Below are 25211 nucleotides of genomic sequence, written 5' to 3' on the forward strand. Positions count from 1 at the left end.
AAAAAAATCGATTTTATAAAATCAAATCAAAATTTATCAGATTTGAATTGAACTGTAAACCTTACTTTAATAGACAAATAATCTTCGAAAATGTCCATTTATTGTCTCGTGAATCATAAAGTTGATAGGTCACCATCCAACGGTACAATTTTTCCCACCACAAATGATCTTTTTATTGTGCTGCTTCTTCCCACTATGAAATAAACTTGACCATGAATTGTGTACCCTTTGATCTAAAGCCATTGATCTTTTTCCTTTCCATTCAGTTTTTTTAATGCATAAAGTTTATGATTTTTTTTTTTAACATTTAAATTTGACTGAACGATTATTATGTTTCTTTAAATGAATTTCTTTTCTTCTACATTTGTTTTTCTAGTTTGTACCCACCACAATTTACAAAAACAAAATTTTCTATATTAATTAAAGTTTGAAAATAATAAAATATCATATATACTTATTGAACTTTGATTTTATCTTCCTTGCATATAATTTTATATTGTTGAACTTACAATTTAATTTAATTAATTTATATAATTAATTATAAAAAATAATATCTAATAAATTTGGAGTAAATTTTAATAATTATAATCTCTTTTTTTTTATACTCAAATTATAATTTATTTTGTGAAAAAAATTATTATTTTTAAAAATAAATAAATAAGATAAAATCATCATATTTAAAACATATGAAATTATATATGAATACTTGCACAAAAAAAGTTCAATCTTTAACTTAAATTTAGAATTTGTTGGAAAGCATGATTTTGACATTTCATCGCCATACCAATCCTTTCTCACCACACTTTCCAATGCAGTAATACAATTAAATTTCTAATTGATATAGTTTAGGATTAAAAAGCCATTCCAAAATTAAAATAATTGGCATAAATGATTAAGGTTTATGGTTTCAATGTGAAGTATGTAGATTTGAATCTCATGATTTTTTGTTGAAAGTTATTTATAAATTTAAAAATTTTCAAAAAATTTATAATTTTTTTTATAAATTGTTAGTTTATTCTAACTTTAAAAATAAAGTAATCTTAAAATTTTTTTCGACAAAAAAAAAACATTATAAATTAATTCAAACAAGTCAAGTAAACTTGTTAATGGAACCCATAATTTTTCTACTCTTACATGCACCAGAAAATACTCCAACATCATCTCATAAAAATATCAACCAGTTGTTTTGTATGAGAATCTTCTCACCTCAAATTGAGTGATTATCAAGTGGGATCCATTTAAATAAGCAGATCACATGTTACCCATTTCCAAAATATGCTGTCTTCTTGTTTGGTACCATTGATCTCTTGCCCATTTACTCCTTCAATAATTAATTACATTCGGGCATCTGACACTAGTATTGTTTCAATCCCTCTCAAACCCGGTTCACAAAATTAAACCCATTTGGCGGGAAGTTAACTGTCTTTTAACTGGATTAAACCGGTCTGGTCTAGCTCTTATATATATATATATATATATATCGTGTATTGTATGTAATGTTACATGCTATTGTTTTGTATTTTTTTTTTAATAATTAGATTTTTCTATATGTACATCGCAAGTGAATTATTTGTAATACATGATGTTGAGTTTGTCTGATTTAATTAATTTTTAATTGAAAAATAGATTTTCATAAAAATTACTAAAACAAATATAAATAATTGAATTTCTTGTGATATTAATTTATAAATGATTCAAGACTATTAGAATTAAGAAAAAATAATATTTTTTAATGGAAGTTATTAGAATTTTTATTTACCAATTAGATAAAATTTATTAATATTTATGATAAAAATATTTTAATGTTAGTGAGTTATTTTTTATAAATCAGATAAATTATATTAATAATTATAAAAAAAATTTAATGTTAGTCATGTAATTAGAATTCTTATTTAGATATTAGATAAATTTCGTAATATTGATGAAATTTAATTATTTGCTGATTGTTTAAAAGTTATTATCTAAAAAATTTTATCATAATGCGTGCAATTTAATATAATTAAATTTATTGTTATATGTAAAACTAATCTTATATTTAAAATTCAAAGTTAAATTAAATAAAATTAAAATTGAAAATAATATTAAGAAATTTATTTTCATCGATTCATAAAGATTCTCTAATAATACATTCATACCTTTATCTGTACAATTGGAACTAATAAAAATATAGTATTTTTTAAACGGCCGAGAAGGGACACAAACAAAATGACCACTGCCTTTATTTCCTCTGTTTTTTTCGTTCACGCATTTTTCTCGCTTTTGTTTCTTCTATAGCTGACGTTGCGTTTATCTTCTAATTCTTGGTTCTTGAAAGAATGTCAGTGAAGCTTTATAGATTGACTTCCATTAATCTTTTGCTTCTTCAAGACCAAGCTTGAATATCTATCAAGAGATGGCTTCTTTACAAGAATTGCTTACGGACGAAGGGTTTGAGAGAGGGAAGTTATTGAAGAATCCTAAAGAAATCAGCCTTAGAAACCGAATTGCTGCCAGGCCAGATGAGTCCATAGCACTGCCTATATATATTTGCCATGATCGAAAAAGCTTGGAAAAATCAAAGCACAAGGCTGAGAAGACTGTTTTCCCAAATGGGTCCTCAGTTTTTTCATCTAGAAGGGTGTCGGATTCGGATAGACCAAAATCTAAGTCATTGATAAAGGATGGTCCTCCTAGGGGAGATAAGCCTGCAATCGATGAAGTTGCCATTAAAGCTGTGATATCTATACTTGGTGGCTACACTGGTAGGTATATTAAAGATGGGAGGTTTCGTGAAATGATCAAAGAAAAGTGCAACTCTTGCTTAGTGAGGAGAAAAAATGGTTCGGATAATGGGATTTTTGTGAATATGGAACTTGCTATTGAGAGCATCGACAAGTTAGTAGAAGATAGAGGGAACAAAAAGGAACTTAGAATGAAATCATTGACGCATTCGGTTCGGCTTTTGAGCATCGTTGCTTCCTTGAATTCTAAGAAATCAAGGAATGGTTCAACTTGCGGAGTTCCCAATTCTCATATCTCAGCATGTGCTCAGCTATACTTATCTATAGTTTACAAGCTCGAGAAGAATCATAGGATTTCCGCTAGACATTTGCTTCAAGTTTTTTGTGATTCGGCTTTTCTAGCAAGAACCCACTTGCTTCCAGATCTATGGGAGCATTTTTTCCTTCCCCATCTTCTTCACCTTAAGGTTTGGTACCACAAAGAACTCGAACTTCTCTCTGACTTGGACTATGGTGAGAAAGAGAAGAGAATGAAAGCTTTAAACAAGCTCTACAATGACCAAATGGATATGGGAACAGCTAAGTTCGCTACGTACTATATAAAGTGGCTTAACATTGGGGCTAAAGCCCCAGCAGTTCCTACAGTGCCTTTGCCATCAAGTCCCAGTTATGGATCATCAAGAAGGAGATTATCTGATTCTTATACTTCGCATTCTTCCATCGACAAAAACTTGTAAGTTGTTAGTTTAGATACTCTATAATCATTTTTTTTAAGCATTTAAGAATTGATCATAATTATGTTGATTTTCTTACATGTTTCTTAATTGCCTAAATGTTCATAAGGTATCGAACTGTGTTTAGCGCCTCAATTGAGCAGCAACCATCCATGGAACTTGATCATCGAATCAGAGCATCAATGGATATAAGTCGCCTCGAGGCAGAGGAAAATGAATGTACAGATGAAGAAGATTACAACGGTTTCAATTATGTTCATGTGGGTAATTCTTTCTCTTTGTGAAAACTGTAATTCTTTTATTTAAGTTACCGCTAGATTGGAGAGTGTCATTTATGTTTTCAAATTTTTGACAGAACAAGACGAAGACACGTAGAAGGTCATCAAGCCAGATCTATAGAGCTCCGAAAACTGAATTACGGCCTGAGACACAGAAATCTGACCACTTTCGGCTGTTTACCTGCCAGAGTGCGACAACAGAATGCTTGGTAAATAGCAAAAATGTTGTCAGAAATAATTCAATGAGAAAGGCGGAAAGCATTCATCTTCCTTCGAGTGATCCAAGTAAAGCCATTGCTACCATTTCCTCCTCAGATAGTCTAAGTGATTGCGAAATTTCAATCCGGGCAATAATCAAAGCATGGTTAGAATCACATGGTGATCCTGCCATAGAAGCTGCATTAGCAAAAGCAGCTGTCATAGAGGGAATCCTCGAGGTTTTGTTTGCTTCCAGTGATGATGAAATTCTAGAATTAGCAATATCAATTTTAGCAGAATTTGTTGCTAGGAGTGAGGTGAAAAGGCTGATAATACTTAACTCAGATCCACAGCTTGAAATCTTCTTAAGACTGTTAAGAAATAGTAGTCTATTTTTGAAAGCTGCTGTGCTGCTTTACTTGTTAAAGCCAAAGGCAAAACAGATGATATCAACGGAGTGGGTTCCCCTAGTCCTTAGAGTTTTAGAGTTTGGAGAGCAGCTGCAGACTCTATTTACAGTAAGGTGTAGTCCTCAAGTGGCTGCATTTTATTTCCTAGACCAACTTTTAACAGGTTTTAATGAAGATAGAAACTTAGAGAATGCAAGTCAACTGGTTTCTCTTGGGGGATTGAGCCTTTTGATAAGAAATGTTGAGATAGGTGGTGTTCTCGAGAGGACTAATGCTGCCTTGATCATATCCTGCTGCATTCGAGCTGATGGAAGTTGTCGAAACTACTTATCTGACAAATTGAACAAGGCATCTCTAATTGAACTTATTGTTGTGAACCGTACGGATTCTAATGGATCTGTTATTGCCTTACTAAGTGAGCTACTCTGCCTAAACAGGTACCAATCCGTTTACGTTTACCATGAATTTTTTATTAGTTCCAGAACTTTGAATTCATATCCTGATGACCTAGGGAATGTTAACAGAAGAACACAGGTAACAAAATTCTTAAATGATCTTCTGAATGGATGGGGAGGCTTGAATACCATGCATATCTTATTAACATGCCTGCAGAAAGCTCTACCAGAAGAACGCCCCCTGGTTGCAGCCATCTTATTGCAGCTTGACCTTCTGGTAATTAATTTCATTGCCATTCACAGCTTTATATACCAAAACTAATGCCTCATGCTTATCAAAGACTGAAAGAAATCGTATCCATCAGATATTCAATCTTCTTCCATTAACTTTAGTTTGTTCAGGATTCAGTATGGCATCTTGTACCAAAAAAAAAAGGTATAATTATGCAACATTTTGATTCAGAAATCATGGATTACAGTCATTTTACAGGGAGATCCTTTGAGGTGCAGTGTATACAGAGAAGAAGCAGTTGAGGTAATTATAGAAGCTTTAGATTGTGAAAAATGTAATGATAAAATTCAAGAACAATCCGCCAGAGCTCTCATGATGCTGGGAGGCCGTTTTTCTTACATGGGGGAGGCAACAACAGAAAGTTGGCTTTTGGAGCAAGCAGGCTTTCATGAAAACTTAGGGTACTCATTTCATGGAAAGGAAATAGTTGATAATATCTTGGTAAGCTTGTGATTGTTTAAAAATAGTAAAAAGTTTCTTGCCTGAAAGTAATTTTAATTAAGATTGAGAAAAACAACATAAAAAAAAAAGAAAGAGAAATCACAGAAAAATTATTCCTTATCAATATCTACCAAAGAATCACATCCTAGTGCTCTGGCTAGAGCCAGTCAAGATGGATCTTTGTTGATTCATTACTAACTTCATGATATAAAACATTCCGAAACTAACCACAATTTCATATTTATAAATTACTTTGTCCTGCTGAATTTCTGATTCAACTTGCAAACAAGCTTTATTTGATTTAGATCAAACTTATTCTTCTGAATGAAACTGATCAAACACTAGTCAAATCCCTTTCTACAAATATGTGCAGTAGCAGGAATTTTCTAGCTGAAGATGAAATTGTTCAAATTAGTACATGAATGTAGGCATGCTAGAATATTATGTCAGGCTAATTGTTTCATTTTTTTACTCTATATAGTTGCTACATGTCAAGCTTCATGTACAGTTAGAATTGCTACAGAGTACAGACACTCTTTCTTTAATCTATTTTTTTCTAATGTTTGTTCCTTTTTGTTCGACAATCACTAGCATGAAGAGGAGGAAGCAATAGAAAATTGGCAAAGAAAAGCAGCAACTGCTTTGCTAAATACTGGCACTAAGAGATTCTTGGCCGCTCTTTCAAATTCTATGGCCAAGGGCATTCCTAGTTTAGCACGAGCTAGCCTCTTAACAGTTGCCTGGACGAGCAGCTTTCTCCATTCAGTTACAGATCAAAATTTCCAGTCCATGGCATGCTCAATACTTGTGCCACAGTTACTAGAATCCTCAAATTACAATCGAGCACTTGAGGAAAGGGTGCTTGCTTCTTTCTCGTTGCAGCGACTAATAAAAAGTTCAGGTATCGTAAACTTCAGACATTTTCGAAGCTAGCCCTGGACAATTAGTATTTCCTTATATCCTAGAAGCATTTCAATATCCTTTTGCTTATTCTCATCCTCAATGAAATTTTTTATCCCTAAATGCTTGAATCACTTAAAAGTGAAATCTCGTAAATTAATATAAGTTCCAATGAAGATCACTTTGGCAAACTTCTGGCAAATCATTCTGTGTTAAATATTATATGCTGGCAGAAAATGGAATTTCAATACTTTTCTTATCAGTTGTATTTTTAGTATTGCTATATTTTGATCCCTTCTGAACAGTTTCAATATGTTAATCTTTGATAGAATATGCCTCCATCCTTTCGTCGCTGGATGAAACTTGTATAAATCCTCTTTGCAATCATTAGCCAAAAGTATAGCTTATGAACTTAGTCAACCATCACAAGTACTGCGAGGCATCGGTAGCCTGAGATAGAAGCCTAGAAGGTTTTGCCAGTTAAAGAAATGCAAGAAATCATCTGGAGTCTTGATTCTAAGGAGTAAGTATCAGAGGAAGATTAGTTGTAGTTTTTCAAATTCCTTTCCATCTTTTGAGAGTGTATGTAAATGTTGCAACATTATTATAGCACATTGGATCTTACTTGACATATAGTGATTTACAGACATGTGAATATCTAATCAACATAGATGATTTCCCCAAATAAAGACTTAATGATATGCAAAATCCGTTTTCTTCCGGGGAAGAAAACAAATAATTTATATTATACTGAGAATTTTAAATATACAACGATTACATGATATTAAAACGATACAAAAAAAAGATATAACTTAAAATTTTAGTAAAAATTACATATGAGTTTGTTAAAAACTAAAAAATTTATTTTATATTTGTTGTGTTTATACAAATTATAATACGATAATTTTTATGTTATATCACACAAAATATATATAACACGAACACACAGATTACTAAGTTTAGGTATATGATACATATCTCAACTTAAATAACAGATAAGAATTTATTGGCTTTGGTTTCTTGTTTTACAAATGTTTTCTCATTGCTTTGAAAGTCGATGAAGTAGGGTTGTGATAAAACAATTATCACAATGGAAAATCTGGCAATGTCTGGGTTGTAATCTTTTTATTTATTTATTTATAGTATTTGTTAGAATTAAATTCAACAATGGTAAAAAAAAAAAGAAAAAGAAATTCAAAACTGAAACTTTTACTAATTTACATGCTAGTAATTATTTTTTTTTCCAGAATAAAACCCTAAATCAAAGTACATCCCTACTATGAATACTATGATGAATGCTAAGATGCACTAAGAAATATCAAAATTTAGTGACCAGGAATTGACAGGTACGACCACACTTTTTGGTAATAAAAATTTTGATTCTGCATTAGGCTGGTTTTTGTGACCAAGTAATACTCATCTGTTGTATATGGTTTTCATTTTTCAGACATTGGTTTTTTGCATTAGGAGTATTTCCCCACTTTCACAATACATGGCCATATTTCAGTTGTCACCATCCTATCTCCGTGGAATGTCACTGTTTTGCCTGATTGGCTAGAATGACTAGTGATTCCACCGTCCAGCTGCTTTATCTCAAAATTTCTTTTTGTCCCAAATTCTGCAAAATCTCTTCCTCAGTCATGGCACATGGCCACTAGCCAGTGGATGTTTGAATTCAATTGATATCATCATATAAATCCAACGAAATGAGTTTGTGGTGGTGTCCTCTAGTGGAAAAAATGGGCACCAGTGAATAATACAATGGCAGCAGCAACTAAAATGAAAACCTATCTTATCCAATCTCCAGTTCTGAATAACCTTACTCATGTTTTCAGCAACCCTGCCTGTTGAATTGCCACAGCTTCACATGTCTGACACCACCAAACGGTAGCAAAAGCTTTTCTGTATTGAACATGAGAACCCAAACTCGAAGGCATCCATGTAATGGACCACGGCTGAAACAGTTCCAGCACAATGCCCATTGCCATAGGTCATTTGCACAGGGGAAAAGGTTAGAAAAGCACTTGAATGAATAATTCCAATTAAAAGTTTCAATCACCAGTTCGAAGGTTTTGCCTAACCTAACCTCATCTACTTACAGTCCAAAAATTTGCTTGGATCTTCTGTAAAAGTTTTTAAACTTTATTACTAATGAATTGTGCTGTTTAGCTAATACCTGGACACCTCGTCAGCAATGGTAGGCACCCCAAAGGTTGAAGTTTTCAGCAGTTTGTTTGTTTTAAGGTAAAGCAAACGGATGTAAATAGCACTTTTCAAGGATGTCTCGTATAAAGAAACGATGAGCAAGGGCAAAAAGCACACATGGTTGACATGTGAGCCTAGGCTTCAAAAATCTATGGCGGCTAAACATAAAGAACAGCAACTCAACCTGGTTCATATTCTAGGCTATCTTTAACAAAATTCAAGCTTTGCGGACAGAATCTTGGATGTGAGAAACAAAAGACAAAATCCAGAATAAAGGAAACTTAAAATTAGCCTATGGTATTAAATATTAATTTCACAGTTTATCATTATCTTTTTATTGCTAGGATACAACAGCTCTAATATTATTTATTAAGTTAAAAAATTATAATCAATTAAACATTCAAGTAAATAAAAACAAAATCAAACGATTAATTATTCATAAAAGATATAATAATGTAATGTGATTTATTTCAATCGATTTATGTTTACACTTAAAAAAAAGATCTATTAATTATAAAGAATTATAAATATATAAATTATATCAATCAATATTCATAATTAATATCTATAAATTTTTTTCATCTCTTCTAATTTTATAAAATATTCTCAATTTCAACAAACATATATTTATACGTACTCGTACACTATAACTTTGTAATCTTCTTATTTTTCTTTAATTTACTCAAGTATATACATTCATGAAAACATTAATCCTCTATAATCCTATAAAATGTCTACCTTATATAACTTCATAATTTTTTTACATTTTTTTTCATATATAAAATACTCTATCTATTTATAAATATATAAATTTAACTATCAAACAATTTTTTTATTTTAAAAAAAAATTTTCTTTTAAAAATTTTTTTATCCATCAAATAATACTTATCCAATTTCAAATGTTTTCGGTTGTGTAATTTTTCTCACTATTTCCAACATTTATTGCATAGATGCAAGATTGGATAATTACCTTTCACTGACTCCCACATTAATAGACAAACAGTTCAAGCTGAAACAAAACTAATATCCAAAAAATTATTTAGATATCATCGCATGGTATCCCGTAGAGAAATGGACAAACTGAAGGGGTTGAGAGAAAAAATTCATGGGCAGAGTGGCAGAAAAGTAATTTTCTTATAGGAACTATGAAAATAGACAGCAGGCAGCTCCTTTTGCAGAAAACTTAGAGGTGAACCCTGGTTTTGAAACACGCTAAAATTGAGATTTAAAACACTACCAAAGCATTAAAGTTCAAAATCTTATCAGACTGAAAGATAGTTATACTAAAAGCTTTGCCTATGTCTGTATCCCTTGGCCATTCCCAAAGGAAGTCAAACCTTATTATTTTATTGGCTGCAAATAGAAACAATTTTACGCACCAACTTCAACAGCTATGAATCTATATATATTTTTCTGTAAGATATAGATGTAAATTCATAGAATTCCTTTTGTCTGGCACTATTAAAAAGTATAATTACAAAATAATAAGAAATTCTCCAGGAACTTCGAAATCTATGGAAAATTTATATTTGCATAAAGGTATATTATGTCAGGATCATTGATTTATATACCTTTTCGTTTAAAGATTTGTTTAAAGAGTAGGATTCGAACCTTTTTTTTTCCCTCAGATAAAAAAAAAGAAGGTGAAACAATGTAGAAGAACAAAGGCATAGGCCTATTATCCAAAAAAATATATATATATATAAGTCCTCTTTCAAAATGTCTATAATATCATCTTTTGCAACTTTGCCAAGAAATACCAGGCAGTTCAAAAATCATTATCTTTACTTTCTTTAATTTTTCTAAATAAAAAGAATTTTTTCCATAAACGTTATGGGAAATATTTTATGGATTAAATATACAGTGCTACTAGGATTTTAAATGGAAGAGGATGGCTTTTTATGTTGCGCTTGAAGTTTTATGAAATTTTTCATTGAAAAATTGATCACCTTGGATCCAAATCCGACCAGAATGTTTGAATATCTTGGACTAATTTTTGGTCCAATTTTTTTTTCTATAACTCCAAAAATTTATATTCAAGTTGGTTCTTTGAATTAATAGGATTAACATATTAATGAGTTATATGGGTATATTGTAGTTATAACAATAAGATAGGGGCGCAAAAGTAAAAGGCAATTAGTTGACCAGCTTATACATCAATTTCACAAACCTCATTTATTCATACACATAGGATAGTAATATTTTAGGCATCTCAACTCAATCCCCAGGGCAATGCTAAGCTAACTGAAGAAGAGGAAGATGCCCAGAAAATACTTACATAAGACTTCAAACACATCACTGGGTTCACACACATTTTTGTACATTAAAAAGGCTCGAAATAAAAACATAACAATAGAAATCCTCTAAATTCCATGGCCTGCATAAACCATGACAACTTGGAGGATATATGCAGAACTTAACACTTACTACATAACTGGAAACCGATTAGATTCACGCACAAACTCCTTCACTAGGCTGATTTGGAAAGGAGTTTATCACGGGACAGTTCTAAGAGGCATTTTCAGATGTAAAACATTGAATTCCGCAGGTCAGGATGGACCCTGTAGGAGCTCTTATCAAAAGCAGCAGCTGATGGTTGTGATGGTGATGCTGAAGAAGATGAAGATTGAAACCGTCCATCCAATACCTCCTGATAAAGCCGACCTCTATACGCAGCAAGGTCAGCATAGTACACAGGTGGTATCAAGGAGACAGGCTTGGTGCAGCGAGCAAAAGTGAAGCACATGCTATGTATAAGCTGCTGGATATGGTCACTAGTAAAACCATGCTGGTCGAAGAGGACTTGGTATTGTGTTGACTTGCTAGTCCCAATGCTACCATACTGACTACAAAGATGGAAATGAAACCCAGAATGATCAACAGTTGAGTCAATAACTGTTCCTGGAGGCACATTGCCAGAGGAACTACCATCTTCCTTGGTCTCTGGAAAGAAACGAGTGTGGTGTCTTTTCTGGGCTACAATAACTGTGAAGGTTGGGAAGTAACCCATTGCTTGAAAGACTCTCATGACACCAGCTAGCTCCTCATTAAGAACCATATCAAACTGGGTTTCACTAACCCCATCACGAAATATAATGATTTTGGCTGGCTTGATGTTGTTTAACTTAACATAAGAGTCAAAAAGCTCCAAACACATCATCCCAAAGTCCTGAATCTTCTCTGACCTAGGATCTTGTGGGAGAATTCTTGCTGCATAGCGATTAGGGGCAGGCCAGCTCATAGAAGCCACAACAGCTGCTATTGATGGACTTGTTGAGTTCTTAAAACCAGGATGATTGACATCAGCACCCACAAACATAACATGGCCTTCACCTTTAAAACGGAGAAGGGGTTCAACGATCTCCACATTGTGGCCTCCAAGCTTGGCATTAATACTCATAGCAAGATTGCTAATATACTGGTCTTTTGCTTCGTTGGCGAAAGTAGACAGACAACATTGAGTCATTACACCAACTTTTGTCTCAGAAATAAACTTAAGGCAACTGTAGCCAGGATGCTGTCTAGCCATCACACAAAGAAGAAGCTGTAGACGCCCTTTCCCATTTTGATAAGATAGGCGCTGAATATTCTCAAGCACCTTCTGAAGCACATCCTCACTATTTAAATTGTCCATTCTAGCCATCTGATAATTGAGAGGTTCCCCCATTTGCATCCCAAGATTATTGCACCGACTTATAAGCTTTGGAATGAAGTCTGTAGGCCTCAGTCTATATTTGTTTGGTTCAGCAGACGTGAAATCAAGCACAGCCCAGCAATCAATTTGTTTTCCTTCAACCAGACATTTACCAACGAGATTCCACTGGCATTTCTCATTATCAAGCTTTATTTTCTTCTTCGTCCCTCCAGGAGCACCAACATTCAACTCAGGTGGGCTAAGAACACGAGCAGCCACTTTCGTCATGTTCATGCTTACTTCCATTCCAAAATTTTGCAAAACTTCCCCACTGCCAATAGTAGAACATAATAAGAATCCAGATAAAAACTGATGAACAAGGCCTTTACATCACATTCTTTTATTAATCAGGTATATTCCAAGTCTCAGTCCAGTACAGCAAGGAATATCATGTATTACTAGGCAGCAGAAAAGTGTAATATCATATTTCAATTGTAAAATCAGTCTTTAAATACTCAAATTGAGCAAGTAGAAGAGGCATGAAGTTTGTATACCATCCAACTAATGTCCAATGAGCTTATATGATTCACACATAAGATTGCTAAGAATATATTATTAATGAGGCTCTTGCCACTTGAAAGTCCTTTTAGTTCCCAATAGTCACATCTCATATTGCTAGAAAGTTATATTGGTCCTTACTCCAAATAGGTAGCTAATTACAGGGGTTTCAATTCCAGAACACAGATGAAGTCACACAGAAATAACCTGAATGCAATTGGGATAATAAAGCAATTCCAAATCATCTAAAATATTGTCAAAGATACATCAACAATGGTTAATCAATTTGTGTAGTCATTCATAAGTAACTTGAGCATTTGTTCTCCTTTTCATAAACATTAAACAAGGTGCAGTATCACGAATCATAAAAAAGGTTATTTGGTTCATAAACTAAACATTACTTAAAAAAGGAAAGGAAAAAAAAAGTGCAAAGAAACATAAGCCAAGTGCACCATAAGTTTCAACTTTTAGCGTTAGGCAATCAGTCAATAGATGGTATGTAGGTTTACCAATCTCTCCAAACTAATTATGAGAAAACCCAGTTACACTTGAATGCAAAAAAAAAAAAAAATTTCCACAAACAAATTCTAGTGAAAGTTTGAAGTTTATCAGTACTTACCGACAAGGCCCATCTTCATCCCGCACCATATCACATATTATGTTCTGTCTAACAGAGGGCGAAGCCAATGACAAATTCTTCAGCTTCCTTGAAGAATCTATATTTAGCAACTCCTTTGGATATCTCTGTCTTTCCGCTAAGTCACATAATTCCATGGGTACAGAATGACTTCCATCTTTTTTCCCCAATTCCAAGCAGGGAATATCTTTGTACATGATATCCTTGCTATGCTTCTGCTTGAAGTAATCTACAAGTCTGACTTGTTGGTCTTCAATGCAAAATGAAATATTTTTTGCATCCTCTGAAGTCAATCCAGCAACTGTGTGTCTACGATTGGTGTCCAGATAACTTTTATAAACTTTCAGCCCCTTCAATGCTAATTCAACTTCATCCTTGAACTTTCCAAACTCATTGACATTAAAGCCATCAATCTGCTTCTCCAGGTACGCAATAACAGGCCCCGACTTTCGAACTGGCAATACTGAGTAGTCCAGACACAAAGCTAAACCCTGAGAAGTCAGCTTCAAACTATGTTTAGGTTCTCTAGATGCAATGATACCATGCCCAAGGTCAACTCCTTGATGAAATTTTATAGGATGGAGACCACGACTGAAGGAGATCATACGTCTTTTTGGATTTTCCTTCATTGCCAAATCCATCCCTTGTAAAGTATCACGAGGAACTGATGAGCCTTTCCCACTAAGATAATCATTCAACTGAGAAAGCCTAAGCTCCTTCACGAGCTTTAATGTCACCAGATAAGAAGACTCAAAGAGTTGGACAATAAATTCTCCATTAGGTAATTCTGTTGCACTAAAGATGCTCTTATTACCATCATAAGCAATCATTTCCAAAGGGAACTGTTTAGGATCATCCAAAGACATCTGTCTCCGTATCAAAGACAAGTCTGAATTTGATACTTTGACAGGACGCCCATTCCTAAGAGCCACCTGTGGCTTAACATCAACATCGTAGTGCCATATGATCTTCTCAGGATCAAACTTGACAGGAAAATGATTGACAAGAAGGCTAAGCTTCTTAACAGCACGCGTGCCACCATTATCAGGTCGTTTGATAGGCAAAAGTATATCCTCAGTTTTAGGAGATGATGACGAAGGCAGCACCCCCTCTGAAATTTTCGGTGATGCAATTGCAGGAACAACAGGATCTGGGAAGGTGAAAGTTTTGAAATTGAGTTGTAGAAAATTAATGTATTATAAGCAGACTATTATTTGACAGCATTAAAAAAAAAAAAAAAAAAAAACCCAAGCCAATTACCTGAAATTTATTATGGAATAGAAAGAACAGAGCAAAAACGTCCTTGTAAACAGGAATACAATGAACAACTAAAACAAGGGAATATTTATTCATCCATGATCCCTTCAGTTGAATCAAGAATGAGCTGAGCAAAAAAGAATAATTAAAAGGAACTTAATATGTGTTACAATTACCATCATGCTTTGTGAGAATCAAGCTTGATCAGTCAGGCTATCTCAGTAAGAATTCTTGATTGCAACAAGAGAAAACAAACCCTTATCTCATACTTTATAAACCTAGGCCCTACATTTTTTTTTGGAGGGGGGTTCAACATCCTTGGCTCTAGATGACTCCAAGTTAGAAACACAGTTTCACAAACACACCATAACAATAAAAAGGAAAAACTAAAGTAAAAGACTCATACCAGAAACAACAATTGTAGGAGGAGTAGAAGAAGGTTTGGGTGTTTCCCTTGACAGAACTTGAGCAAAAGAAGGACCACCGTTAGCTCCCCAACCTCTACCGGACGTCCAATCGCCATGGCTGGGACTCACATGAACACGATCCTGCTGGACTCCACTTTGGGCTGGACCAACCTGACCTCGGCTCCAACCCTGGTTTGCACCTCTTCCCAGCTGCGCCTGATGATTAGGCTGACCATCTCTTCCTCTGCCTCTACCTCTACCTCTACCTCTACCTCTTCCTCCACCAACTTCACGTGCACGTCCTTTTCCCCTAAACCCACCTTTCTCCATTACAACAAGAAACAATCTAAAAATGAGTACTTTGATCTCTCTCAAACAACTGCGTAAACTTTTTTTTTTTTTGTAAACAGAAGGCAAATGCCGAAGTGTGAGAATGAGCAGGACAGGGGTGAGAATCTAATATATAGACTTTGGCGGCAACTCGTTTATGCTTTTCTTGGGATACAAGGATTCTACAGTTCAGTCCGTACAATCCAACGCGTTAAGCAAAGGAACGAATAAAAGGGGTAATAGGAACCTGAGAATCGAGTTTCTTTAGAATCTAAACATTTCTTCTAAACTTAAAAAATAAAAAACCTTTTTATAAAAAATATATAATAAACCAACGATGCATTTCGCCTTTGCACGAAGAATGGGAGTTTCTTTCGTCTTTTCATCGACTCTTCAAGTAAACAAAACTGAAATCGCTCACTTCTTTTTTTGTTATTTGTTTTTTTTTTTTTTTTTATCAAATCTTCCTGAATGCTGCAAATTGTGCCTTTAGTGGCGGTAGGAATAAAAAAAAAAAAAACTGTTGAATGATCAAGCTAATAACAGGATGAATAACTTTTCATTTTTCCTTTTGATCAATATTCCTTCCTTCCAACGTAACTGTATAAATGTATTACGCAATTAAGGAAAGAAACACAAAAATAAGAAAAGAAATAAACAAAAGGTGCAAGCATAGATAACAAACGAAGTCGAAAGTACATCATAGTGAAACACAAAAATAAGAAGAGAAATAAACAAAAGGTGCAAGCATAGCTAACAAACGAAGTCGAAAGGACATCATAGTCCTTGTTCAAGGTGCTCTTTCCCCTATTCAAGTTGCTTTGGAGTAAAGAAAGCAACCAACAACATAAAAACCAACTCTAGAATTTCCGGAAAGACGGGGAAAAAGAAAACAAACGCAAATTCAATCCCATCTTTTAGTTAATATAAAACTCCCCAAATCACAGTAAAAACTGACAATATAAAATAGGAAATGCTAGAAGCCTTAAAACCCGTTAGATTCACGCACAAACCCCTTTACTAGGGATTAGGAAAGGAGTAAACCTGCGTTCAGGGCATTTCTTTCAAACAAAACTGGCCATTTAACCCATTGTCAAAGGGAATTTTGATCCTGCTTCGGTCAAACAAAAAACATCATGTTTTCCAGGTCCGCATGCAACTTAAATAATTCATGGAATGAAGCTGTAGACGACAGTGATGATAACGATGCCAATGATGAAGATGAGGATGAGGCCGAAAGGGGAGATAGTTTTTCCATCATTGCCTGATAGTAAAGCCGGCCTCTATAAGCAACAAGGTCGGCATAGTATACAGGCGGTACCAAAGATACAGGTTTTGTACACCGAGCAAAGGTAAAGCACATGTCGTATATAAGCTTCTGCAACTCGTCAGAAGAGAACCCGTGCTCATCCCACAACACATGGTAGTGGGTGGGCTTGCTAGTACCAATGCTTCCATAGTGACTACAAAGATAGAAGTCAAATTCGAACGGGTGCACAATTTGAGTGTCAACAACTGTGCCCGGGGAAATATTACCAGAGGGACCCCCATCTTTCTTGCCCTCTGGAAAGAAACGAGTTTGGTGCCGCTTCTGAGCAACAATAAGCGTGATTGTAGGAAAGTAATTGATTTTCCCAAATGCACTCTTGATATCCATTAACTCTTCATTGAGAACCATATCAAACTGCCCCTCACTGACCCCATCACGAAAGAGCAAAATTTTTTCTGGTTTGACATTATTTAGACGAGCATAAGATTCAACAAGCTCTAAACACATTTCCCCGAACTGCAGTATCTTTTCTTTGCGATGGCTCTGGGGACGAACCCTTGCTGCATAACGATTAGCTTCGGGCCAGTTTACTGTGGCCACTACAGCAGCTATAGATGGGCTAGTCTTATTATGAGAGCCAGGATGATTAACATCTGCTCCCACAAACATAACATGGCCTTCACCCCGGAAGTGTGGAAGCCTGTCATTCAGCTCCACATTGCTGCCCCCAAGCTTGGCATTGATTTTCAGGGCAAGATTAGCAAGGTATTGGTCATGCCCTTTGTTTGCATGGTTGGACAGACAACACTGAGTCACCACACCAATTTTAGTCTCAGAGATCCACTTAAGATAGTTGTAGCCATCATCCTTCCTCGACATAACACAAAGTAGAAATTGCAAATTTCCTCCACCAAGCTTATAAGCTCGACTAGTAACTTCTTCAAGTAGTTGGCGAAGTGCATTACCATCAGAAAATATTTGCATTCGAGTCTTTTGACATAAAAGAGGCTCCTCCATTTTCATCCTGAGACTCCTACACCTTTCTCTCAGCTTTGGAATGAATGAATCATAATTCAGTCTGGCTCGATCAGCATAGCTAAAGTCAATCACAGCCCAGCGCTCAATTGATTTGCCTTCCACAACAGCTTTTCCAACCAGGTTCCATTGGCAGTTGAGTTTGTCAACTGTTATCTTCATCAATTTACCAGTAGTAGAAGCAGCCAGCTTCAAAACTGGAGGCCCAATCACACGTCCTATCACTGGTGTCATCCTAGTATCGACTTCAATTCCAAAATTTTGGATAATGTTTCCACTGCCAGAAATAAATAAGATTTTCAGAAGACAATAAAAACAATGCAAAGCCAAATTCATATTACAGGTGACCTTTCCAATATGATGGTTTTAGTATAGGATGATACATGCAACTTTCAGATAGCAATTATATAGGATATTCCTTTCATATATACCCAGGCATCAGACAAACAAAATAATCATCTTAATTCTTAAGCATGAAATGAAGAATAACTTTAACATGTACACTTTCTATCAAGAGCATAAGCAAAAGTTATTGATCAAGGCACTTATGCAAGAAAGAAAATTTCAATGGTGGCTCACTACTAGTATTCACGATCATGGCATGAAATTCACAACTGAATGTGAGGCTAGTCAAATTGGCTTCACAGCATGTTAAACAATTACATCATCACAACGATGTTTGCCTTAACTTATATGTTGGATATAGACCAAAAAATTAATTACAATTTTTTAGAAAGGACAGAGAGCAAATGCAACCCATTGCTCAAAAGTTCAAGAATTATCATCGTGTCATAAAGCAGAAAATTAATGTTGTGAAAATAATAATTGCAATAACAAAGAAAAAAAATGTTTTGTCACAAACGAAAGCAACAAAACAGACAACTCGTGAAAGCAAACAAAGAAATAGAAGGCTCAATTGTTGTGCATACATACCCACAAGGTCCATCTTCGGATCGAACCATTCCACAGATCTTGCTCTGTCTTACATGTGGTTTTGCCAGTGATATCTCCTTCAATAAATAGGCTGCTTCTCGATCCAAATTCTCCTTTGGATAGACCTGCCCCTCAGCTAAGACACAGAACTCCATTGGGACATAGTTCATCCGATTGTTCTTGCTCAAATCTAGGCAAGGAATATCCAAGTAGGTGATATTCTTATTGTATTTCTCCCTGAAATAATCAACAAGTCTAATACGCTCTTGTGGAGCATTTGCATCTGGAAATGAAATATTGATGGTATTATGAGTGGTCAACCCAACTATAGGATATTTTTGTTTGGTAAGTCGATGGGTTACAGTAACCTTCAAGTTTCTCAGCACTTGCTCAACATCTCGCCTAAACCTTCCAAAATTATTCACATTAAAACCACAAATGTGCTCCACTAGAAATTCTATAACTGGCATTCTCTTACGAAATGCTAAAACAGTATAATCCAGGCAAAGTGCCAGACCCTGGAATGTGGGTTTGAGGCTATATTGGATTCCACTGGATGCTGTGATGCCAAAGCCAAGATCATCTTCTGGACTAGATTCAGCAGGATGGAAGCTTCGACCGGCCGGAATCATATGCAAACCTGGATTCTCCTTCATAACTACATCCATCCCCTGTAATATGTCACGAGGTATTGAGGAGGCGTTCTTAGTCAAGTAATCCCGCAACTTGCAAAGCTTGAGCTCATTCACAAGCTTTATAGAAAACATGAATTTACGAGACTTCATGTCTTCCCCCTCGGACAATTCCACTTTGTATTCTCCTTCAGGTAGTCGAACAGCACTAAATATATTCTTTTCACCATCATATGCAGTCATCAACAGTGGCAATTGAGAAGGATTATCAGTGAAAAGTTTTTTCCGGATCGTAGACAACAGTGACTTCGATAGTTTCACAGGGCGACCATGCCTGGGAGACTCCATTGGCCTGACATCAATATCATAGTGCCTTATGGTACTCTCAGGATTGAACTCGACCCGAAAATGATTGACATGAAGCCTAACAGTTGCGACAGCTGCTACTCCACCTCTATCTGGTCGCATAATTGGATTATGTCTATTCCTATTCTCAGGAGATAATGATGTAGAAGCCAACTGCTCCGAAACATTCATAACGACAGATTCTGCAATGGAAAAAAAAAAGGCAAAATATTTCTCAAAAGAAAACCTCAAATCCAAACATTAATTACAAATAAAAATCAAGCCTAAAGTCTTAGCAAATTTTTCTACAGAACTTTAGATAATCAAATGCAAGACCTTATTTTGCTATGTTAAAATAATTGATGTCCAACTTCATCAACATAAAAGAAAAGTTTGGTCCGTTGGAAAACAGAGTCAGATGAAAAAGATTTATACCAGGGAGAGGTTGTGTAGGACTAAGAGGCAATGCCGGTTCGTTAACTTGAGGCCCCGGTGATGGAGCAGCAGCAGGCCTCCGCGCTCTCCCCCATGGTCCGCCGCCAGGTCCACCGCTACCGCCTCTGGCCGATTCCCCCGCATAACTATAATCCGGTCTCTCCGATTGAGGGCGAGGGACCCACCCTGCCCTTCCACCAATGCCACCGTGACCACCACCAGTGTAACCACCTCTTGCGGCGCCGCCCTGTTCCGTTCCTTCATAAGGACCCACTTGAGTGTTAGTTGGATTCCAGTGGGCCCCACTTTGTCCTCGAGCTAAAACAGTCTGATGCGGCAGCTGCTGGTCGCCGCTGCCATCTCTTCCTCTTCCTCTTCCTCTTCCTCTTCCTCTTCCTCGGTAACCACCTCGTCCACCAGTTCCTCTTCCTCCATAACCGCCGCCTCTCTCCATTGGACACGGGAGCACAACTAGGGATTAATTCGAACTCGCGCTTTACTCACTCAGCAACCACCACCAGATCATACAAACAAAAAGAAAATAGAAAGAAAAATGGAAGTTGGCGATAGTTTTTCGAGTAAACTGGACAAGGAGGCAAAGAATCGTGGATTCTTATAAAGGGGATGGAAAAGTGAAATTACTGAAATACCTTTGCTTTAACAGTTGGTAAAAGATTAGGTGAAATTAAAATAATCATACGCTATATTAAGGAAAGTGGAGGGAAACTGAGAAAAGAAATCTGATAAATTCCAGAAACTTCGGTGGGTTCGAGGAAGGTGGAGCTTGGACACGTTTCGGAATGTGGGGAAAGTGTGAGGAATGGGCGGAGGATTTCATAACTTATTACCTTGAAAATATAAGATAAAAAAAATCCAATTTTAAAGTTATATTATGAGATTTTTATTTGATTAAAACAATATATTAAGATGTTACTTTTGCACAATTATTATTAACTTTGAAAGCTGTTATTTATAATATACTAACTAAAAAATATTTGTCAAGTTTAAATTAAATATCAAAAAATAAAATTTTTGTATTAAATTATAGTAATAAGTTTAATTAGCCCACTCATTAAAAAAAAAAAACCCTAAAAAGGTTCATTTCAAGAAAAGTATAACTGGTTTTAAGTCGTATTGACAAAACATAATTTAAATTAACAATTTTTTTTTGCCAAAAATAATTGTTATTATTATTATCTCAAAGTAAGATATTTACTAATATCTAAATACGTAAAATTTACTTCCAATGAACATGAAATAAATGGATATTGACATTTATTATGAACATTAAATAGTGTCATGTCAAGAATTCCATGATGTCGCTAATAAATATGGGAGGGTTAACACATTTATATCTGTAATAGCTAATGACAACTGAGTATTAATTCTGGTTTGATTATCTTTTATTAAAAAAATTTAAAAAAAAAAAGAATTTTATACAAGGTATGATTTGAATATCTTCAGGTCCTGACAAACAGAAGAGTGTCATACTCATAAATCAAAGTTTTAAATTTCAGATCATTTAATTTTAGATTATTTTTAGATTTTGTGTTTAATTAATTAAATCATGTACTGGGTTTGGTTATGATTTTCGGCCGAATTAATGTATAATTAATTGAGGAATATCATTTAATTTGGGCTGTCGACTTGGCATAGACTTAGGTTACAATTACGCCACGTTGGGATTCTTTTTTCCGCTGCACCTCCGGCCTTTACTGGGGCTAGCTGAGCCAGCCCTGACTGTGTTGTAGTTTCTGTTACGCGTTTGAGGGAAACTTTTTAAAATAACTAAAGTATTTTTTAAGGTTACTATAGTGATTTAATTATTATGTTATAAAAGTATTAAAGTGATTTTAAATTATTATATTTTAAATTATTATACTTGATATTATATGAAAAAATAAATCATACAGTATAAAATATTTAATATTTATTGAATAAATAATTTATAAAATACTTAAATGTTATTTTATAGAAAATTATAAAATATAAATAATATGTGATAAAGATAATTTCTCAAAAACTTATTAAATAATTTTTTTTAATTAATATAAATTTATAACATAAAACATTTTTAGAATAAATGATTAAAAAATATGATTTTTTATAATTTTTAGTGACCGGCTTTTTTAGGTAATATTAACTATGGGTAAATTAATCAAAAATAATATTAGAATTTACTTTCTTATTATAAAATTTACTATCACTAAAAAAATCATGATGATCTATGCATTAGATCATCGAATTTAGTAACGATTTAATTATTTTACATGACAGTGATTTTGGATCAATAACGTGATTGGATTATTATCTTAGAAATTGATCTAATTTTCATTTAAATGAGAAAAAAAATTTTATCACCAAAATAAAATAATATGTAAAATTAACAATAGTTACCATTTAATATGTTAATTAAAAACTAACTTCTTCTTAAAATTAATTGTTATTACTTTATATTATAATTCTTATATTTTTAAATTAATATTCATCATAACAAGTTCAAAAATATATTGTATGATTTTTTTGATTTCTTAAATTCATGTATAATATAATCTTTTGATTTTAATATATTAGTTTTATTTTTTAATTCAAATATTTTTTTTACATAACTTATTCTATAAAACTAGTTTACTATCAAGAAATATATTTTTAATTTAATAATTTAATTTATTTATTATGAAGTAAATAAAATATTACTAATATTTTATATACAATTTATTAATTTTAAATAATATTGAAATCATTAATTTTGTAACTATTATAATATGAATGGTTATTTTGGTACTTTTAAAAAAATAATATTTGATTTTTAGTAATACTAAATGCAATGATATTTAATTACTACGAATTAATGAGTCATAATCAAACAAAGTGATTATAGATCATCTTGGTAACTAAATCACCATAGTAATATTGAAAATGATATCAAATATTACCTTAGATTATAAATTAAATTACTTTCTAACATAGTGATCTTATCACCTAAGTGATTTAAGATCATTTTCATGTAAAAATTATAAATTATTACCAAATACGATGATTTATTTACTAAGTGTAGATTACTATAAAATTTAAATGGATCATCTTTATTATTTGGTATGAGGTAATCATTCAGAAAATTATGGTAAATTTATATATAGTGATTAGATTATCATTTTTTACAATTATTTATTATTACGTGATAGTGGTATTAGATTATTGAAAATGATTAGATCATTACCTTGGAAAGTAATATAATTTTTATATAAAAAAAAAAAGGTAAGAAGCTTTTATTATTATGGTTAAGTGATTTATAAAATTAATAATAGTTAATATTACTCATTTAATATGTGAATTAAAATTTTGATTTTTCTAAAAACTAACTGTACATATCTTATATTATAAATTTTTACATTTACAAACTAATATTCATTATAAAAAGTTTAAAAATAATTTGTGTATTTTTTTAATTTTTAATTTATATATAAATATAATCTTTTGATTTTAATAGGTTGGTTTTATTTTTTTAATTCAAATAATTTAACATAATTTATAATATAAAAACTAGTTTACCTATTAATAAATATATATTTTTAATTTAATAATTTAATTATATTTTATTATGAAATAAATAAAATATTATTAATATTTTATAAATTATTATTTTTAAATAATATTGAAATCGTTAACTTATTTAACTATTATAATGTGCATGATTATTTTAATATTTTCAAATAAAATAATGTTTGATATTTAATAATAGTAAACAAAGTAATTTTTAATTATTTAAAATTAATAATTCTTAACAAAATAAAATAATTTTATATTATAAATGATAAGATTATCTTAGCAATAAGAAAATTTCAGTGATTAAATTATTATAATAATGTTTTATAAAAATAATATCAAACAGCACCAAATAAATAAATGGACATATTTTTAGTTTTACCAATAATTGATTGCCTTCTGACTATTCTCTTGAAAAATGATGCTTAGAGTTAAAAATAATTTTAAAGCATTCAATTACCTTATAAACTCCATTTATAAGTCATACAAAAAAAATGGGTTAACTTCATAAATAACCACTATGATTTAGTAAGGCATGAAAGTGCACTCTAAAATTAAAAATGTCTTATGAATTATTTTATTGTTTTTATGCTGAAAATCATTTTTTTTTTCGATTTTTGCTCTGTCAGCATTTCATTATTTTCTCTTTCTAAAAAAAGTAATCTTTTTATGGAGTGTTGATAGGCTTATCAAATTTTGATACCAAGGTTGGCTCTTCCTCCTTTTTATATGATCATCACCAGGGATTTTGAACATTTTACAGCTGTCTTACATTGTGTTTTCCTCTATTTGTGTTCTTTTCCGTACTTCAGATAAAAAAAAAAGGGTTAACAAAAGGAAAACGAGAAAAATAAAAAACATCCTGGTAGTGATGCAGGTCATAATGGATGTTTTACAAATGGTGAATTTCAAGTGAAGGACAAAACTTTCAAAATTTTTTCAAGTGGACGTAACATGAGCTGCAGAGAATTACTTTGGAACAATTGATAGATAAAAGAAAAAAAAAGAGAGAGAAAGAGGGGATTGCTGACAAAGGAGAAGAAAAGCAATAAAAGAAAAAATTTGAAAAAAACAATAACGATTTAAAATAAAAAAAAGATAATAATTATGTGTCATATTTTAAACCTTAAAAAGTATTTTCAATTCTCCTTAAATCATTGCGTCTTAAATCACAATATATTTCTTAAGTTTATAAAAAAAAAAAAAAAAAAAACTCAATATACATATATTTAATATTTATTAAATAAAAAGGAGTAAAAAAAGACCTAAAATTTAATTTAGACATGAATAACAAAATACAGATTCTTTCTTCTAACTTTAAATATGAAAATATTGTTTTGTCCTGTTAAAACATATAAGTGTTTTATGTTGAGAATATTAACTCAAATCTCATAAGAGATTTGTTTGTGATTTGTTAGAGATTTGTTTGAGATTTGTCAGATATTGCTTGATGGATAAAAAGACTTGCAAAAGAAGAATTATAAGAGAAAGAATTCTTAATAGGTAAGTTTAACTTGAAAGAGAAGAATTCTAAAAGGAAAGGGATTCTTAATAGGCAATTTTACTTACAGAAAAAGAATTCTAAAAAGAGAGGGATTCTTAATGGGCAAATTTGTATG

General features: G+C 32.9%; 2 protein-coding genes and 1 pseudogene across 3 annotated transcripts; 1 reads left to right on the plus strand and 2 right to left on the minus strand.

Annotated features, from left to right (window-relative positions):
• The first annotated feature begins 2207 nt into the window (after nt 1-2207).
• LOC111274793 (uncharacterized) lies at nt 2208-5427 on the plus strand (annotated as a pseudogene). Its single transcript, XR_016334148.1, has 5 exons — nt 2208-3453; nt 3564-3714; nt 3810-4777; nt 4865-5012; nt 5226-5427. The product of XR_016334148.1 is annotated as an uncharacterized LOC111274793 (transcript).
• Nucleotides 5428-10733: 5306 nt separating this feature from the next.
• On the minus strand, nt 10734-15501 carry LOC111274795 (protein argonaute 2-like). Its single transcript, XM_022859704.2, has 3 exons — nt 15066-15501; nt 13385-14552; nt 10734-12538 (listed from the first exon to the last, which is right to left on the minus strand). The coding sequence occupies exons 1-3, from the start codon at nt 15394-15396 to the stop codon at nt 11095-11097; spliced, it is 2943 nt and encodes a 980-aa protein (XP_022715439.2). The 5' UTR covers nt 15397-15501; the 3' UTR covers nt 10734-11094.
• A 549-nt stretch (nt 15502-16050) lies between these two features.
• On the minus strand, nt 16051-20635 carry LOC111274794 (protein argonaute 2-like). Its single transcript, XM_022859703.2, has 3 exons — nt 20047-20635; nt 18635-19814; nt 16051-17978 (listed from the first exon to the last, which is right to left on the minus strand). Exons 1-3 carry the CDS (start codon nt 20498-20500, stop codon nt 16517-16519), a joined length of 3096 nt encoding a protein of 1031 aa, XP_022715438.2. The 5' UTR covers nt 20501-20635; the 3' UTR covers nt 16051-16516.
• Between the last annotated feature and the right edge of the window lie 4576 nt (nt 20636-25211).

This window comes from Durio zibethinus, chromosome 26 (assembly GCF_047325235.1).
Source record: "Durio zibethinus cultivar Kanyao isolate XHJ-2024 chromosome 26, ASM4732523v1, whole genome shotgun sequence".
NCBI classification, from domain to species: domain Eukaryota; kingdom Viridiplantae; phylum Streptophyta; class Magnoliopsida; order Malvales; family Malvaceae; genus Durio; species Durio zibethinus.

Coding starts and splice junctions, on each gene's coding strand:
- LOC111274794 (XM_022859703.2), bottom strand. CDS start 20,500: ATGGAGAGAGGCGGCGGTTATGGAGGAAGAGGAACTGGTGGACGAGGT. Junction 19,815..20,046: donor TCCTACACAACCTCTCCCTG/GTATAAATCTTT, acceptor TTTCCATTGCAG/AATCTGTCGTTATGAATGTT. Junction 17,979..18,634: donor TCCGAAGATGGACCTTGTGG/GTATGTATGCAC, acceptor TATTTCTGGCAG/TGGAAACATTATCCAAAATT.
- LOC111274795 (XM_022859704.2), bottom strand. CDS start 15,396: ATGGAGAAAGGTGGGTTTAGGGGAAAAGGACGTGCACGTGAAGTTGGT. Junction 14,553..15,065: donor TCCTACAATTGTTGTTTCTG/GTATGAGTCTTT, acceptor TCACCTTCCCAG/ATCCTGTTGTTCCTGCAATT. Junction 12,539..13,384: donor GATGAAGATGGGCCTTGTCG/GTAAGTACTGAT, acceptor TACTATTGGCAG/TGGGGAAGTTTTGCAAAATT.